The sequence below is a fragment of the Vanacampus margaritifer genome, chromosome 9, assembly GCF_051991255.1.
Source record: "Vanacampus margaritifer isolate UIUO_Vmar chromosome 9, RoL_Vmar_1.0, whole genome shotgun sequence".
Classification (NCBI taxonomy): domain Eukaryota; kingdom Metazoa; phylum Chordata; class Actinopteri; order Syngnathiformes; family Syngnathidae; genus Vanacampus; species Vanacampus margaritifer.
The window spans coordinates 14,361,398-14,380,766 of record NC_135440.1 but is presented as its reverse complement, the minus strand read 5'-3'; the positions used below and the strand labels follow the sequence as shown (position 1 = coordinate 14,380,766).

The 19,369-nt window shown below is 39.1% G+C and overlaps 1 protein-coding gene across 1 annotated transcript in view; it reads right to left on the bottom strand.

Annotated features, from left to right (window-relative positions):
- Positions 1-10,918, bottom strand: part of LOC144057824 (dynein axonemal heavy chain 11) — a 38,677-nt gene extending 27,759 nt beyond the window's left edge. Inside the window, exons 1-32 of the mRNA XM_077575759.1 lie at positions 10,700-10,918; positions 10,461-10,604; positions 10,173-10,366; positions 9,917-10,106; positions 9,735-9,834; positions 8,615-8,826; positions 8,272-8,493; positions 8,035-8,202; positions 7,823-7,939; positions 7,606-7,743; positions 7,376-7,491; positions 7,094-7,298; positions 6,674-6,775; positions 6,188-6,583; positions 5,703-6,035; positions 4,887-5,141; positions 4,651-4,820; positions 4,357-4,579; positions 4,147-4,263; positions 3,969-4,055; positions 3,732-3,890; positions 3,451-3,534; positions 3,192-3,350; positions 2,988-3,110; positions 2,622-2,744; positions 1,876-2,100; positions 1,712-1,803; positions 1,511-1,637; positions 1,279-1,419; positions 900-1,133; positions 417-548; positions 13-173 (exon numbers count right to left, since the gene is read on the bottom strand). Of these exons, the coding sequence (XP_077431885.1) occupies positions 13-173; positions 417-548; positions 900-1,133; positions 1,279-1,419; positions 1,511-1,637; positions 1,712-1,803; positions 1,876-2,100; positions 2,622-2,744; positions 2,988-3,110; positions 3,192-3,350; positions 3,451-3,534; positions 3,732-3,890; positions 3,969-4,055; positions 4,147-4,263; positions 4,357-4,579; positions 4,651-4,820; positions 4,887-5,141; positions 5,703-6,035; positions 6,188-6,583; positions 6,674-6,775; positions 7,094-7,298; positions 7,376-7,491; positions 7,606-7,743; positions 7,823-7,939; positions 8,035-8,202; positions 8,272-8,493; positions 8,615-8,826; positions 9,735-9,834; positions 9,917-10,106; positions 10,173-10,366; positions 10,461-10,604; positions 10,700-10,918 (5,468 nt within the window). The remainder of the gene's footprint in view (positions 1-12; positions 174-416; positions 549-899; positions 1,134-1,278; positions 1,420-1,510; positions 1,638-1,711; positions 1,804-1,875; positions 2,101-2,621; positions 2,745-2,987; positions 3,111-3,191; positions 3,351-3,450; positions 3,535-3,731; positions 3,891-3,968; positions 4,056-4,146; positions 4,264-4,356; positions 4,580-4,650; positions 4,821-4,886; positions 5,142-5,702; positions 6,036-6,187; positions 6,584-6,673; positions 6,776-7,093; positions 7,299-7,375; positions 7,492-7,605; positions 7,744-7,822; positions 7,940-8,034; positions 8,203-8,271; positions 8,494-8,614; positions 8,827-9,734; positions 9,835-9,916; positions 10,107-10,172; positions 10,367-10,460; positions 10,605-10,699) is intronic.
- Positions 10,919-19,369: the final 8,451 nt, after the last annotated feature.

The window sequence follows — 19,369 nt, the reverse complement described above, 5'->3', positions numbered from 1 at the left end:
CAGCATTCTTACCGGTCTGTGAGGGGAGTGATGACTAGTCTTGGTGTATTTCCAAGATACTCATAAAGGTAAGGGAACTGGGCATCGCAAATGTTAATGAAACAGTGGCGCTGCTGCTCATTCCAGCAGTGTCGGAGATGGGAAAGCCACTGGAAGGCCTGAGAGGTGGTGACCTAGACACACAATTGACAACTGACAAACTATGCTCTCGAAATGCAATGAATCAACACAATGACAAAGAAATATGACGGTCGGAGCCGATTAAAATTTTAGTTTCATTAGTCAAATAAAATTAGCCTAAAAATAGAAAAGTCTCCAGACAGTGAATACAATCAATTCAGATTCCTGATTTGTGAGATTGAACTGTAAACATTTGTTTGCATTACAGTAGGGGTATATACATATAGATTGCTCACCTTTTGGGCAATCAAGCCGGCAACAACATCTCTCGCATGAACATCAATGGTGCAAATAGTCATGATCTTCTGTCTGTTTCCTTCACTTAGCTCGCCCAACAGCATGTTAATCAACACGTTTAGTTGAGCAGCCTGGGAGAGATTGAAAGGATCAACATCAAATAAATCAAAGACTAACAAAAAACAATATTAACAGTCTAACACTTGACTCTTCAGGCTCCCCACAGCACAAGTATATTAAAGTGAGCGCTGGAGCTCGATGAATTAGCACAAACAGTTTGTGACTAAAATATCGCTGGAATAGTGTATTCATCACAGGTCTTGCATGACAGCTATAATCTGTCTGCTGAAGACAGGGAGAGATTATTAAAGCAGCAGTCAAGGACATGTTAACCTGACAGCGCACTGGTAAAACTGACAAGCACAAGTCATTGAGTCTGATGCGATTATGATGGCATGGAAAACATTCACACATCATCTCACCAGCTTCTTGTTGTAGTCTTTCAAAGCAGACTCAAATCCTTCTTCTAGTCTTTTAAACACAAGCTCCACATCGTTGCTCCACCATATCTGTGATGCAGTCAGAGCAATTTGTGCCGGGAAGTCAATGATCCACTGCTCTCTGGGCCTTTCCTCATACACTGATACAGCCTCAGACAGATGACCCCTTACACTTTCCCTCATGGACTCCTCCAGACAGGAAAGCCACACCTCCACCTTGTACAATATTCATGTTATAACATGTAAATGTATAACAACGAAATGTCAGAATACAGTATGGATTTTAAAGTTACATTTCAAAATTAATTAAAATGTCAACTCTATTCTATTCTGGATAGAATATTTTATTGCAACATCTTACCGCTCCATTACAGTAGCATTCCTTCTGGAATGGAACATACTCTCTTTCTTTGCTGTACATGCCCAGAGCAATTTTAGATTGATTGTTGGAGAATTCCAGATCAGAAATATTGTCAAATAGTTTTAAGAGATGGCATGTTACCTGACAAAACAATACATTGTATTTATGTACAGTGAGTATTTAAATGTAACTCAATTAATACTATAGTAATAAGATGAAATAAAAAATGTACATCGTTAGGGCGGCTTCCTTTAGAGAGAATATCCAACAAGTCTGCTGATGATATGAAGTAGAATCTCGGAAATGCAAGTCTTTTGGTCTCCAGGTACTCAGCAAGAGCCTTTTCACATAAAGCCAGCCTGGCAAAATATAGGATTTATAAATTTTGGCAACAGCATTCTGTTTAAAGCAATAAAGTAGCATGCACACAGACCTTTTCTGAAGATCTTCTAACTTTTCAAATAATTTGGGTTTATTGGTGGCTTTGATCACATGTTTTGTTTTGGCACTGCCCAACATTAATTCCTGAAAAGGAAAACTGAATTCAATTTGAGGTCTTGTTTGCCCATAAGTGCAACAATGAATGCAAGTGCAAACCTGAAATTCAGCGTCTAGAATCCGGAATCTGTGTGCATCTGTTGGTAGTTGCTGGCAGATATCATCACAGCCTTTAAAAATACTTTCCAAATAGGCCCATGTCCTCTGCACCTCCATCCAGACCATCAGCACAGAGTCAGCCACTGTTAGCTGTTTTTGAAGCTCCACAACTTGGACAAGAAAGTGATCTATGTGCTTGCTCTGAAAGATGCCCTGGAGCTGAACCTTAAGGATGGACACAAAGAGTTGGAAGAAATGGTATAAGTTATCAACATTTGGTACAACCATAAAAACAAACCTCTATGTAGGGAGTCGCATCTTGATAAACTCATATCATCACAAGCACCAGTTTCATTTTCAAGCCATTTCATCAGCTTGACACACCACAAAAAACGGGGGAGGGATAGGGTCTATTTACACAAAAACAGAGGCACTAAAGTAGTAAGACTTCTAATTGCTGGCTACAACCCCCCAAATGCATCTGGTGTAAATGCACAAAGACCGTCGGGTGCAACAATGCCCCCATGTGCAACAGCAGCTATAAATCTGAGGACTCAATAGGAACCTCTCCAGTCTCAGCTGTGCTGTTAAGACGGTCAGACAGAGAGGCCCCATTCTGCATTATCAACTATTCAGCCTTTAACTACCAGTGCTTCTAATAGTCAACTCATTTTGAGAACTTGTGTGTTACAGCTATATCCTTTTTGAGATAAGGTCATTCTGAGCAGTCTCTCTCAGCAACTTACCTGATGATCCTCAAGCATCTCAATGAGCTCCTCGTCACATTTAAGAAGTGGGATGGAGGTTAGGTAATGATCTTCATATGAAAGCTCCATTGACGCCCATATTTGACTAATTTCTGTCACAACCTGTAATTAAGGAGCAATATTTTTATACACACAAACTGCATTTTTGCCAGAATTTACTCAAACTTACCAATAGACCAATCCACACTTGTGTAAATATATATAATCTTAGCATTTCCCAATGCAAAAACCAAAAGACTTTGAGACATAAAATGTGTTAAGAGACAAACCATTACAATAGTTATGCTAATGATGATTGCTTTCTTTATATGATTAACCACCATTCATAAACAACTGAACAACAACCTTCTCAATGGCCATTTCTTTCACAGCCTTATCCACGGTGTTGCGGACTTCTTCTTCGTAAAGATGAAGTTGCAGAGCAAGGAGGTCAGCTAAGGTGGTATGATCAGTCATAGTGAAGTTCATCTATATATAAAAATAGACTTTCATGCAAAAAAAACAACAACATTTCTCTGTAGCACGACATTGCTCTTAAGTAATATGCACCTGCATTGTCCTAATTAGTTGTGCCCAGTGGCGCTCTCGGATCGCAAGGTTCTGTAGCTGACTCACAGCTCGCAGTGATGTCAACAGGTTCTTCACAAAAAGGTCAAAGCCAGAATACACATTCCATACACGAGCCTCCTTGTCAAGCTTCCGCATGTCCTACACAAAAAGAAGGCTTGTTACCATCATTAGTTATGAGGCTAATGTCATAATCAAAGCAGTGGTGCATGGCAGTCGCGACGCCTGTTGGTGATCTCACCTTAGCAAATCCCCTCAATTCTACATCCATCTGCTCTACGTTTATCTTCCTCCATTTGCTCTTTGTCCAGTGTTCCACATTGGTCTGTATAGATAAAGACACATGCATAGGGGTCATTGGGCTGAGGAGGCTTAATTGGGGCATTTAGTGGCAAGAGAATCAATGACCACACAGACAGCAGGCTGGTCAGATTATTGAGTTATTGGCTCTTGTGGCTTTTAGTTATATTTCCATTTTCTAACTTTCTATTACATTACTTAGATTTCTCTTATACAACTTACTTGAACAAATATGACGATGTCCCACAGTTCTTTGAGAACAATGATCTCTCGTTTGCAGAGCCTAATGTCTTTATAGTCAGGGATTGTGACGTCAAATAAGTTTGTTGACTCCTGCAACGCTGTCAACTCCTTGTCCAAATCTCGAATTGCTTTTTCCGACTACACAACAGAAAACAAGACAAGACATATGTTATCTACAGTATGAAGTCTAATTTGCTGGCCATGATTAACTCATACTTTCTCCAAACTAAGGTAGGGATGAGATGTTTCGTAATTGAAAGGCGCAGTTGTTTTGAAGATGTCCCTGAATTGGCTTTGTTTCACCTGAATAAGAAATACAAATTTCATGACACATTATGTCCAAGTATGCTCTATTTTATGTATGCATTAATAGAAAACAGAGATGAGTTGTGACCTCAAATTCCAAGCAGCGTCTTCGTAAAACCATCATTTCCTCATTTTGCATAGGGGCCACTTCATGCCTCACTTTTAAGGACAATTTTTTAGCCCCATTCCATTTTTCAGGGAGTTCCTAGCAAGAGTGTGTATATTTAAATAGTTTCATCATTTGCGAGTGATAAGCAAAAGAGAAAAACAAGTGTTTTTTTTTTCTTCCCCCCATTACCTCGAGCTGAAAATAGACCCTGTCCGGAATTGTCACGCCATGCCGTTCAAGGAGGATTACTGTGTCTCTCAGAGGCTCAAACATCTTGTCGGTGACAGTTTGTCGGTCTCTAATAGCCAGGAGGTGACTCATGACTTCCACCAGACTGTGGTAGTCTCCTTTGGGCACACACTTAGCAAGCCCTTCGACAGTAGCACGGACAAATCCTTGAAGCTCATCAAGACTGAAGGGAATAAGGTGAAACGTAAGAAAGGCACATCGACATTTGTCTTTGTAAGCAGATTTGATGGTGACCTGTTTGTGACATATGTCAAAAGATGCTCCTTGAAAAGCCAGCTCCACTTCTTAATAGTGTTTAGGACGCTGACTTTGAAGTGTTTGATGTCCACCCGAAACCATCCATCAAATACCCTGGAGACTTCAAGTTTGCATGTTTCAGAGTACAGGTCCTCGTAGTAATCAATCTGTGAAGTGAAGACCACTGTTTACAAATGAAAATCTCGTGTGATTTTGGAAGTGATGCCTTTCACCTGTTCTTTGAAGTGATCAACTGTAGGAGGGCTCTCTGGGAGAATATCAGCTCTGTGAGCCTCCACCTCTTCAGGTGTTAGTGCCCGTGCATACAAGAGGAACTGGCTAAGGAACTCTGCCCGGTCATCTTGCCACAAATGGGTGTAGCAATCAAACTGTCTCTGGTAAGATATGGCTTTGTTGAGGACATTCTCAACTCTCTCCATCACTTCTTTCCGCAAATCCAACAAGTCAAGCATGTCTTCCATTACATCCTGTTAGAGTTCAATCACATGACAATTGCATGCTAAAACACATTTACGCAGTTGTGGCAAGTAAGGACATTTGTTGGCTTCACATTTCTACTCTTTCCTTTTCCTCTTTATTTTGGAGGGACTTTCCTCCTTACATGCCGAGTTTTAATGCAACAGCGATGGGCAACTGAACAAGTCTGTAAATTGTATTACATTGCAATTCCCCCAAGTCTAGTCAAATATTTAAGTTTATCGTTCCACAATGAATAAAGCTACCTAACTCCGTTAAACTCTACAAATAAATTATATATGCTTATCATTTCAAAATTGAACCATATTTTTTGTAACAAAGAATCTTTTGCATTTAAGGAACGGCATATTGATTGATTGAATGACTAATTGAGCGTTAAGAATTTTGTTGATTGCGTGTTAATTAGCTATCTTGAACAAAAACATTTAATTACATAGTATCCCATTGCATTAAAAATACAATAACTATGAAGCAATTAAGTGATCATTAATAGTCAATCATGTCATATGCCCATTCCTAATTGTAATACAGAAGCCAATGAAATTCAGTACCTGATAGCTGTCCACGCTATAATCAGTAGCCAACCTGTTGATATTTACTGACACCTTAAATATATCTCCCACCAGTCCTTCTACCAGCTCATAGAAGCCATCTCCTGCATCTCTCTGCAGTGACGGTTGGAAGATCATGCCCAAGTCAGTAAGCATCAAATGAGCCTCCAAGAGAGGGGCCTGCTTGTGAAAGGAGTCCATGTTGTCCACAAAGAACTGAAGTGAGTGGCCAATGTAGCCGAAGAGCCCCTCGACCACCATCTCGTCCACATAGTCCATGTAGGACTGCCAAGCGTCTGAAGTCGGGTCTGCCTTGAAGAGCATCATGTTCTCCTAAGGACAGGAAGAAAGATAATACACAAAAAACATGCAGCGTTATCAGCTGCAGATTCCTTTCTGTTTTAGATCATTACAGTTATCATTAAGTATAAATGTGGAAAATGTGACCTACATAGGAGAGAATAACGCCAAAAATGGTTCTGTACCTGCACCAACTTGTGGATAGCGTCTCCATCTTGTTTTATGGAGCTATATATCTTGCTAACGCGGTCCCCCCTGTCCTCAAGCTGTAGCAGTGAGCTTTTCCTGTTGTCCTTTCTGCAAAACATAGTGTACTTGCTCCATTTCTTCATCATTGATTGCATGGCATCACGGTTCTCCTTTGCTCTACTGGCTCGGTCGACAAGGTCTTGGACCTGGTTTTTGATGATGCATATGAAGCTCCAGCAATCCTGATCTTGCCACGTTAAGTCTGTCTCTGCTCTTTTCAGTAGTTGGTCTACTGAAGTCAGTTGATCTCTGATGAGCGGGAGTTCAATTTCAAGGACTGTCTGTTTGAGTTTGTTGTACCACTGCACCACTAGCTGCAGACTCTTCACATACTAAAAAATATTCAGATAATAAGTGATGAGGACCTTTTAAACACTGTCAAAATAGTAGCGGGTACTGCTGAGTGGATGTGAGTGTCTAACCTTTGTGAAGAGGTCACGTTTCTCAAAAACAGTCATGGCTGCCACAGGAATGTTAATGTTGAGAGTTTGAATATACTTCACATCTTTCAAGACTTCAGCCAGCTGAGGAGCCAAAACAGATAGCAGTATTTTATTTTTTAAATGAGTGTCATCATTTTATGCAGACAATGTTAGAAACAATGCTATTGATTTTTTGGTGAAGCGTATGAAAATCGCAAAAAAAGTGGGGTGGCAAATAAAATCTTGCCTGGGCAAAAATACTTGTCAATCTGTTGGTTTTGTTCAATAAACACTCCATCATTAAAGATAACAATATTATTTTTGAGGATCAACAAAATGTATTAACTATGAATTGACTATTTAGAAGCAAAAACAGTGCTGTGGGTGTCTTGCTTATTGGAGTGAAAAATGGGAACTCACCTTGGAATTGAAATTGACTGAGATGAGATCGTTTGAGGAGTTTCTAAATAGGAGCGGTTGTTCCAGGTTAATCTGGCAAACTTCCTCCAAACCATTACACCACTCAGAGTAAACTTGTTCCTCACATTGGTGTAGAAGACCAATCATTTCCTTGTACATGTGGTGTTCCTTTGTTGTATCCATACCTCCCACAGATCTGAAAATGCTAAATAATAAGTTTTGAGCTTTAATACACCACTGCATCCACATATATAACTGTAGAATTAAGTCATTTAACTCAACCTTTCAAATACAATTTTAGTTTTTTCCCATGGGCCTTCAATCCTTTCTCCGATCATTTTTGCCCCTTTTAACAATCCAGATGCACGAGCCATGTTCTTTCCAAAACAACTTTCCATCTGTAAATAAAGACAGAATAATAATGGCGTGCGGCATTAAACATGCATTAATAAATTAGATTTTTGTTTGTTTTAATTTAGCAATTAAATATAAATTCCCCTTTTACTACCCACCTCATTGAGTTGTGACTTAAAGATCCATTTACATTTGTCTAGCTCATCTTGGAATTGTTGCAGCAGTAGAGGAATGTTGGGACTGAATATTTGTCTGATGTGCCCTCTCTCAAGGAAAGGTCCAAAAATTGTTAACAGCTAAAGACAACAGCAATAGAAGATGATGCAATGATTGCTGTCGCAGTACAGAACAGTTGTCCTATCCAATTTCTCTTACTTTAAATGCTGATTCAAGTCCGGCGCAATCCTTAAAGGCTGAGCATAGAAGACTAGCAAATCGGCATTCAAAGTCCACAATCTTCACTTTGAAATCTTTATATTCCTTCTCAAAATCCTGAAGAATAATTAAATGTATTGTTATTGTTACAGCATAAAAACAATGACTGCAGTTTGGATTTGGTCAAGCCAAGTTTTAAAAGAAAGGTTCACCTGGGAGTTGCAGTCAAGAGGGCTGTGATCACAGTGTATGAGCAACAGGCAGTGCTCACTGAACTCCGTGTACATCTGAGCCGCGTGCTCACGATAGAGTTTGCCTTTAGGCCCACCAAATTCCAGTTTTTCCATCCTTTTGTATTCCAGCATTATTTCAAAAATGTCCTGCAATGGAAAAACAGTATACTGCCCAACCTCGTACCTGACATGACATTTACAAAGTTTTAACCTCACCTCTAGGTGCAGCATGCGGTTAAGGAAGTTGCTGAAACGTGTGAAAATCATGACTGATGGGAAATCCCAAGGTGCATATTTTGCCTGGCATGCCAACCTCTCCCTCTGGCTCTGATAACTCTTTGTGAAACAGCGGAAGACTTTTATCACCCTCTTCACCATGTGCAGACCTTCCTCTGGGTCTTCCCGCAGTAATAAGTCAGTAGACAAATATGTTGATGCCTGTAAGATAAAATAGTACACCTGTAAATGTGTAACTCAACCTGTGCTGTCACACATCAGCAAAGCACATGTATTGCATACACTAGCACAATAACTACAATGGTAAAATCATTAGCCGTACCTGTTCAATGAACATATTGCAAAGCTGCTGAAGTAAGACGACAATTCGTGCCGGCCTTTGATATGATTGGCAGCTAGTCCAGATCAGGAATAACAAGTGAAAGATTATAGGGATGGAGGCTTCAACGTGTGGGAATCCTTCATTTTCCATTTGAGAAAGTGGACCACACAGTGGCTGCAGATGAAGGTCAATGTCCTCTGCTTCTTGAAGCGCTTTTGAGAAAGTAATTTTCATATTTTAAATGTTTGATTTTGCCAGGGCTCTACACTAACTTTTACACTGGTAGCACAAAAATTGGTTGCATCAGCACATAATTTGGTCGCACCCTTTTATGGGGAGGTCTAGTTGTTTAACATAAAGTAAATATTGAGAGTGACCTGAGATATACAGTATGTGTCTGCAACAAGCAGTAGCTGATAAGGTCAATTATTTTTAATAGTTAAAAAAAAACAATAAAACAAACACTTTGCTATTATGTGAACATTGCATGGTCTTGTTCTACATATAGGGGCCACCTGGGGAGAAGTTTTTCTCAAAATGATTCACACAAATATATCTGCAATTTTCATATGCTTATCGGATCCACAAATATAGCTGCGCTTTATAATTTTTTTATGTTGTCCGTGCAATTATTATAACTTATCATTTGGAGATATTTGATTTGGTTTGTGAATTGTTGAATGTGCATCTGTGGATTAGCGGACATGCGCATTTATTTTTTAGACAAACGTCACGCAGTTTACTGGATATCCACACTCGTGTCAAACATTCATATCACTGTGGCATGGCACGCCGTCCTTCCTCCGTCTGCTAAGAGGCTGTGTTGCTGTCTCAGTTGAACGGGAATTAGTCGTCTCCCATTTTTCATTTAAAAATAGGAAATTGAAAAATGAAAAACAAGCTTTTATGTGATCTTCTATTATGTGTTTATTTAACACAAGTCGGGAAAGAAAATACCTAAAGACTTTCTTCTTAAGCTACCCCGCAGAAGCAGCAGAACAAAATAAAATTAAATAAAGTTAAGTAATGTAATTTTTGTATTTGGGGTCTTGTTTGGTTGTTTTTTGTTTTGTTTTGTTTTGTTGTTGTTGTTTTTTTGGGGGGTGGGGGGGAGTCTTACCATCATATACATTTCCAATCAGTGTTTTTATTGCAGGATGATAGCTGCTTTCCATCATCTCCAGCATCTCTGCCATCTTCTGAACAACAGGACTCTGAAGCTACACAGGGAAAATAAACACAGTCTGTACCAAGAAATGCCAGGAGATTAAAATAAAGAATATGACCGTTTTCAGCGCATGCCTGTTGATATATGCTTTGAATATTGCTCTTCCTGGAAGCCCAGAACCCCAGCTCCGCATCAGGCCCAGGATTACTGCCAGTCAGAAGTATGTCTGATGAATCTTCCTTCAACATTCTCTGGATCAGATTGGTCCAGTTGCTGATCTGTGTCTCTATGTTGTGTGCCAGTGCCCTGTCATAGCTACCATACCTTAGGGTGAAGAAATAAACATCTTACTTCTGCGCCATTAGATTATCTGCTAATACGTACTCTTACATTTTAAAAGTACTGGATACATTTTGCATCCAGTCTGTATCAGGTGAGACAGCAAGGACAGATTCCCCCAAAGCACGTCTCCGCACAACTGATGTTTTACTGCATATTCTCTGTGCATTTCGGGTAATGTCTTCAGATAACAGTTGTGGCCATGTGTGCTGGTTCAGACTGTTGGACAGCAGTGGGACAAATATCTTGGGAGTAAACAAAACAAGAAGACATAAATAACTGAGCATGTTGCTGTTTTTTTAATTAATATTTTTAACCAAATGAAGGGAATAGTAATACCTGTTCAACTATGACTGACAATTGCAGTACTGGACATGGAGCCAGGACACCAAAAAGCAAAAGCTCCTTGTAGTTTTCTGAATGGGCAGGAGCAGCTCGCTTCTTTGTGGTGTAGATAAGCTTACTTCTGACAAAACTCGGTGTCTACGTTTGGAGGAAAAACAACCCTATTTAGCTTTGCTAGCACAAATGTTATGCTAGTTATTACAGTACTGCATTGGTTAAAGTAACAAGCATACCTCATTAGTAGCAACCAAGGCACCTGTCTTTGGCGAAGAGAAATAAAGAGCAGCGTGTTTTTCAAAAAAGTCTACCAACAGTGTTTGGAATTCTTGACGGGCAGCACCTTCTTCCCACGTTTGAGGCTGCATTTGTAGGAATTTACACACTTTCTCCTCGAGAAACTTTACTCTCACGTCGTCAAGAAACGAAGGCGCACTTTCGTCGTCGTCCGACATTTTGGATCACTTTACGACCCTGACGTATAAGTTCGGGGGGAAAAAGAAAATAAAAAAATCATGTGGTATTGCCTACCTAAAATACATCCCCTAAACGATTAATTTTACTCCACAAGTTTGTCGGCGAAGGAAACTCCATGAGTTGAAGTCCACCGGGGAGGTTCAGCGTGTGGTTGCCAAGCAACGGACAGTCTCCTCAATCACTGCCGATGACGTTTCGGGGCTGTGTCTGTCACCATGGGGAGTTTGTGGATCATGTCTACACCGAACAAATAAATACAATCTAACAATTTGCTCTAATCGTTGTCGAGAGGAGAATAAGTCAATATTGGTAGTCAAACATATCACACAGCTTCGCACGAATCAGGCCATTAAAAATCAATGTAGGTGTACCTTTTGGGGAATGCAAGATTCCAGTGTATCTTTTGGATGGTTCATATTTGCATTCATTGAAAGTTTTACACTGTGAGGGATCTTAAAGCTTTATTTCGAGTGAACAACATATAGAGCAGAAGCCGATTTGTAGGGTTTTTTTTCCGTCTTGCTTTTGCATTTGCTTTTTCTTTCTTTCTTTTATCCTTTTCTCCCCAGTTAAAGCTGCGTGTGATTGGTCAAGATGTGTGGCGGTGCCTGTCTCCGAACTGGAAAGGGGGAGGTTAGACACGCAACGCAGTGAGCACACAAAACAAACTGGGAGAGACGAGACAGTGCGAGATACCATTGTTTTAGTGAGAGACTAGAGCTAAGTTGGGCAAAAAAGAGCATCAAAAAATGCAGGAATTTTTCGACACATTTAAAAGTAAATAAATAGCTCGAGGACAGAGTGCAGTCTTTGTTAAAATTTCATATTGGGTGGAGTCCACAAACAACCTGCATTAGGAATATCAAATGCATAATGTATGCCTATTATTTCAATTAGACAAGAAAAGCAAGGAAAACTGCTGTGAATAAAGTTGCAAGTGTGTCGACAAGGATAGTGCTACACCGGGGATAGGGGGTGCTATAGCACCTTTAAAAATCTGTGTATCTCAGTCAAGCACCACAAGCTTTTTATTTGACATTCTAAAATATATTTATAAATTATTTTCTCAGCCCCCTTATATATCGGTCAAGCTCCCTTTAGCCCCGGGAGAGGAAAAAATCCTGGAGTCGTGCCTGTCTACTGCAACTGTTGCTGCTTGTACACTAGTTCAACAATACACTAAAATACAGTACAGTATTATCTTTTTGATGGTCCTTTGTGTTGTGTTGTGTTTATTTATTTATTTATTTTATTGTGGCGTGGGATGTGAATGAATGAAGCAATATAAATGATGCTGATTCTATGCAATTTGTTTCTTAAATTAGTAATTCATTTTACTCATAATCTGGTAATAAGTTAATTGTAGCAAAATAAACACTGAAGAGCCACTTGGGAGTCTCTTGAGGGAGCCCAGCGTAAAGAACAGGCACTCGAAAAGGGCACTCGAAATTCTCATTAAATGCTGCCCCAATGTAGTTAAACAGCATTCTATATAGTCCACCCGACGGCACTATTAAATCTCAGTACACCCCGCTGTCAGTGACAATAAATATTTTTGGCATTATTATTGTTTTAAAAACATAGAAATCTTGTATTGGATCTCAGCTGTTCAATTGTATAATGAAGTGTTCGATTAGTGTGTAATTGTAGCTCTGGCTCATTTGCTGATTAAACCAAAATTTAATTTGCTTTTTCATTTACTGCACTGGTATTCAAGTGAAGACACTCATACAAAGTGAAAAGTGACTCAGATCGTCAGCTCAGGTTTGCAGGTGGCACCACCATTTTGGCCCACATCACCAACAATAACAGGACCACCTGTGGGGCAGAGATTGCCTGCCTGTTGCTATGGTGCTAATAACAAGTTGGAAGCAATGCAATGAAGCAGTAAAGATGAAAATGGGTCAGGATTCATGCCAAACATTCATTTAATTTTATTTTTTGCTGTAAAATCAGAACAGGTGTTAACATGGTAGAGAATGTGAGTCATTTAATTGGCCCAAGTGCAAAGTAGTTTGGTCTTCATTAGGATACACTATATTTTCTATTTCATCTCAAGGTGAAGAAAAGACTTTCACAAAATACATGTTGATCACTCATAGTTATGCATCAATTTGGGTCAGTAGGAGGAACAACTGACAGTATGTTATAATAATAACAATAATTATTGACTTGCCACATTATGCTTCATTTGAACGTGCAAATTTCCTCATTGTGGGACTAGTAAAGCTTGTCTTATATTATTATTTTATTTTATTTCATTTATTATTATTATTATTATTATTATCTTATATTATTTTTTCTTATCTCATAAGTCAATGAACATGCTACCTGACTGCGAACAATGATTTTGATTTACTATATGGGTTGGTATTGTGTTTGTACTTTGCACTTTGTCTTTTGGTTTTGACAAAATGTCATATTCATCAACTTGAAGCAGCTCATCAGTGCTGGGCAGTGAAAGTTGACTTTTCTTGATGGTCTTGTACCGATGCCAAAACATGGGCATACAAACAGATACAAATTTGATATTGTCGTTTAATCCAATCCAACATCAGCGTTAAGACAAATATGTTGCACATACAAGACATTTGTTGCCAGTAATAGTCTGATATAAGCAGTGGGTGTGTTATTTGAGGTCTCATTAAATTTATATATTAGTATACGATATCTCTTTACAGTATAGTGCTAGTAACCAACTTTGGTAACTCAAGTATGCTACAGGCTTCTTGATTGGGGAGTAGATGTTATTTTTCTCCCAGGCTCCTGTAGTCGAATAGAATAAAATAATCAAGAATCTTCATGCATCTTTATTATTGTTGCAGTGAGTGTGCTACAAAGTTTTAGGAGCGACCCAAATCTCTTTACCTCACCTGTGTGCATGCGTACGACTTGAATCTGTGGGTGGTGCAATGCATGCAGCGGACACAAAAATACATACAGTAGAATGAAAGTGGTGGAGCGGTTAGCACATACCCCTCATGTTACTGAGGTTTTATGTTCAAATTCAGCCTTCCTATGCAGAGTTTGCATGTTCTCCCGATGCTTGCATGGGTTTACTCACGCTTTGTCGTACATTCCAAAAACATCCATGTTTGGCTAATTCAACACTCTATATATAGATATTTATAGGTGTGAATGAAAGGTTATTTGTCAATGTGGCGACCAGTCCAGGCCAGGGTGTATCACACCTCTCACCCAAAACCAGCTGGGATAGGCTCCTGCTCAAATTAATGCGGACAAGGACTACACAAAATGGATGGATCAATAAAAGTAGTAGTGCAACTTGACCTTGCGGCTTAAGATGCATCCCTAGTCTAAAAGGGAAGTCAACCCAGACATTCTCTTGACAATAGTATGTTCTATGCAGCCTAACTAGTCTAAACATGGTATTCTGAGTATTTTTTAATTTGTTTTGTAATATGAGTTAAGTAGCAAAATCTTCAAAATCGGGAGCGGCCATTTTGCCACTTGCAGTCGATTGAAAATGAGATCAAAGTTGCTCAGTGCTCAGATAATGACCAATCACGGCTCACTTGTTTTCTGGAGCTGAGCCGTGATTGGTCGTTTCCTAAACCCTGAGTAACTGTGATGTTTAATAGCTGACAGCAAGTGGCAAAATGGTCGCCCCCTGTGATGAATAACAAGGGGTGGATTTTGCTGATTAATTCATATTCCACAAGCACAAAATTATTTAGAATGCAGTTTTTAGACTAGTGGGGGCACACACAACATATTAATAATAATAATAATATCCATCCATCCATTAATTATCTGAACCACTTATCCTGATGCATCATATTTTAAAGAGAATTTGGGGGTTTACTTGCCCTTTAAATCAAAAGAGAATCTTTCTCCTTCTACTACTTTCTTCCTCCCCTTCTCTCATGTTTGGATCTTCTTTAATATACGAATGCATTCACTAATCAGTGCTTTGTTGTACCAACTTTTACACAATGAGAACCATGGAGCTTCTTTTGAGAGCCTACATTTCCAATGTTGCCCTGTAGAGGGCACTAGCTTTTTTCTTTTGACGCGTCTGCCATTGGACCTCAGGTTGGGAAGTGACTACATGCCAACTTAAAACATACAGATAAAAGACTAAATCATAGAAAAAGATTATTATTGTTATTATTCTATTGTTATTCAAGATTAGTATAGTTTGAAATTGTGTAGGCCCTTATGAGGGGAGCATGCTCTTGTTGTTTTGTGACCTGCCCTCTGTAATAATTGTTCACGCTGACAAAATAATAATATCTTGTCAGTCATTACTTCACGAGCTGTCTCCGGAAACACACACATACACACACATATAGTTTTTGATCCACTGGTGGCAAATAATAGCCCAAAAGTGTAGTGAGATGGGGGTGGCACTCCAACCTGTGGTGAATTAACATTCAACAAGTATTTAAAAACAAAACAAAACATGATTGCTATGATCTGACAGTTGGATCTCTGTGTCAGATCACACAGAAGTCCCACCGGTGAGTGCTAATGCTCTTGAGGTGTGATGTAAGCCCCAGAAGGTACAAATTTGTTAGCCCACACCCGAGGGCATCTGGTGATGGATATGCTGTCCTGGGGGAGTACCAAAGCCTCAATACAACAGCCGGGTCGCTTATCTTGAAAGGCTTGTTTTTAGTGCCTCCTCTGCAGTCGAACAAAAGCTTTAAGAGCCCCCATTACCTTACAATTGTTCTTCAATCCCCATTGTTAAGTTAGCTCACACACATACAGTACATATTAAAAAAACATATGCCATGCATTGTACTTAGCACTATTTATTTAAATGGCTGACAAAAAAAAGAGAATTCTTTTTTAATGCATAATGTGACACATGAAACCATCTGACAATTTTCCTAACACATGTCTGTGTCAGGTTTGTGTATTTATCTAAATGGTAGTGGAGGAAGTCCAGGTCCAGGCCGTTATAGGCAGCTCTCCCCTGAGGACGTTCAGGCCACTTGTGAGTGAGGGGCTGGTTGATACCACTTAATCAGCATCCTGAGAGACTGGCACTGCCCCCCTCCCTTGGCCATAATGCCGGGGGGGTCACTATGGGCTCCTCCGAATGAAGTGCAACCTTGCCAGACAATGCTGCTGTCAATCAGCCTTAACCTGAGCTGGGCCTTTTCTTCCTCATATAGTGTACTTGTGTAATCATTCACTCCATAAATGTAAATTATTCTCATCAATGTTTTGACTAGTGCAAGGCAAAGATACATCTGCAGCTTCTTTTTGTGCATATCAAGCATGTACATTTCTCACAGTGCAGTTGGCCTACATGGACAAATGTATGCATGCATGTCCTCTATGCAATGTTAATCACACACACACACTGTACACCTGCTTTACACTAGATAATTTAAAATTCTCAGACACTGTTTTACATAATGTATGTTAAGCACAATTCTCCTTATAGGGTAAAGCTAATCTCCCTAAATTGATCATCGTAGCGTCATCTGGCTGATAGCACATTCATCTACTACATAAAGAAGACACCTGAGGATGCTTTTGGGAATTTCCATTTTATTGAGACTATAATTTGTACCTGTTCGCATGGAACATACAGCCTGTTGCAGGGAATATCCCAAGGGCTTGTGTCAGTCCGGCACCGTTTTAAAACTGTTGTCAAGGGAGCCTCCTTGGCCGTTTCTCAAGACTACGGCTTCCGAGCACGTGCCTTTTTGCTTTCCTAAGCCCGGCACAAGCGACGTGGAATGCCAGCGAGATATTGCGCTCACAAGCTGTAATTTATGCTCACAGGCAAGAGGATCATAGGTGGTTTGGAACTTATGTAAAAGTTTTAATATCCAAAACTTGGCTCAAGAATTACAGACGTTCACTGGGAGAGAAGATAGTTCAATAATTGTTTGGAATTCAGCAGAGACCTAACAGAATGTACAAAGATGTGAATCTCAAATGATGAGTGACAGACTTCAAAACTTTGCCTGCTTCTAATAAGAACAAAAAGATAAATAGTTTGCTCGTACACAGCTCATCAAACCAAATCGAATGCAAAGTTCGATTAATGACTGCCCCTTACTTGGAAAAGCCTCTACTGAAACTAAAAATTTACAGAATTTCCCAAGTTACTTCATGTTAAAGATTAGACAGCTCTTAATATGAAAAGAAAAATGCACTGAACTGTCACCGTCTTACAAATGCAATTATGCCATCTAGTGGCAGATGATGACATCAACCCAAGTCTATATCACACAAATTTTTTATAGTACAGTACATCTTTTTATTTGTAACGGAATTGTATGAATTATTATGGAATTACTGTATCAGTGAGTAAGAGATGCAGGAATAGTTAATTAACTAGCTTAACATTTTCCCCACCTTTTGGTTAACAAGAGTCTGACAACTTTTATTGTACATTTTATTGTACAGATATAAAATTTGTGATTAATCGTGAGCTAATTATCGAAGTCATGTCATTTTATTCACCTGACTCCCCCAGTTGTGGCTATTCATTACTGCCAACTGTGCAGTTAAGGACCTTAAGGTGAATAGGTCGACCTTTGCTCATGTCACAGTGAAAGCCTCAGCATCAAATCATGAGAGCGAACTGGATTACTGCCCTCTCTCAGAAAAAAAACAATACTCGACTCATTGCCTCCACAACATGTTACAATTTCTGCACATGTCTTGACTTTGTACACAACCCGAGGCAACCATTTCTAACTTGGAACAGATGTAGTTAAACATGATACCACATTGTCCACATTTCTTTTGAGGCATGTCACTGGCGACTTTGTGAGCTCTGACAAGCTTCCACATTGATTTTATAACAGTGATCATCCGCTTTCTCTCTCTCTCTCTCTCTCTCTGAACACTTTAAGTTACAGTAAACTGCTCCAACGTCTCATATACTAATGGTGGCATTTACCACCCATCCCCCTACACCTCTTTGACTAGTAATTTAGACCCAGAGGTCAGGAAGGCTCTGCAGTGGTGTAGCTAAGTGCAGTGACCTTTTCAACTCTGCTTTAAGCATGTTACATACTGTTTCTAGTCTCAAATAAGATGCTGTAGTTCTACTTTGAATGTATGCTGAAAATGCATTTAAAATGATATAACAAGCTAGACTGGGATCACAGGGTCAGAATATGAAAAAAATTTAAAAATACCCCTCTATCCATTCATCCTTCCATCCATCCTCTGTACCACTTATCCTCACTAGGATCGCGGGTATGTTTTATGGCTGAAATGTTGCATTTCAAGAGGTTTACTCTAGGAGTGTCAGGCGATTCGAATTCTTAATCGTAATTAATTGCATGACTTCAATAGTTAACTCACGATTAATTGCAAATTTTATTTATCTGTTCTAAATGTGCAATAAAATGTACAGTAAAATATTTTTTTCTAGGTTGTCATACTGTTAACATTTTATAATAATTCATAAAATTTAGTACAAAATCAAAAGATATAATGTACTGTAAAAAACGAGTGTGATTTGTGTTGAGGTCATTTTTTTGCCACTAGATGGCATAATTGCATTTTTAAGACGTAGTTGACAGCTCAGTGCATTTTCTTTTCATATTAAAAGCTTTCTAATGTTTTACCTGAAGTAACTTGTGAATTTCTGCAAATTTTTATCAAATTTATTACTGCTAAATTTTGACGTGGACGTGTTTGCTGCTTTCCGACTGGAATTCCCCCAGTGCATGCTTTCCAATTAATACTGGGACCAAATATTGCGATACTGATCCGAAATCAAAAGTGTTTTATTTTTATTTAAAAAAAATAATAATTTAATACACAAAGCTGGGGGAAAAACACCTCTGCGCTGCCACAAATATATATAACAGTATGAAATAGTAATGGCAAGCACATTTTTAGTTGGTGACAAACATTATTACTAAAAATCTTTGGTGATAAATTACAGTATTAAGAACTTATACATTTGTTCACAATTTGTAGATAAGGCTTTGAGAGGACAATTTGGGATATTAAACATGCAAACATTACCATAGATTCACAGTTCAGTTGTGTAAGGTTCATGGTTGTGGTTTTAGAGTTCATATATCAAAATATTTACCATAAATTATAGCCCACAAGTACATTAGTCCCCCTGCTGCTTTGGATTGTTAAAAAGCTGCAATAATGTACACATTAATAAACCTCGACTGTAACCCTGTCAGAATTTCCCCTTTGATTTTATGCAAAAAGTGCACCTCCACAAGGTTACACAGCAGATTCATTTAGTCCTTACTGTGTCACTCCTTATCCTCTCCCCACCCCCTCCTCCTTCTCTCCCAGCTCCATTAGACCCTGCAGACTAATCGAGCAGTACCAATTGCTCCCGCGGTGAGATCATTAAGTAAATTATTTTAAGATCAAACGGTCAGCAGCCACAATGAAGTCCTATGTAATGGTAAAAGCCTCCGAAACTACCACCCGCCCTTATCTTCCCAATTAAA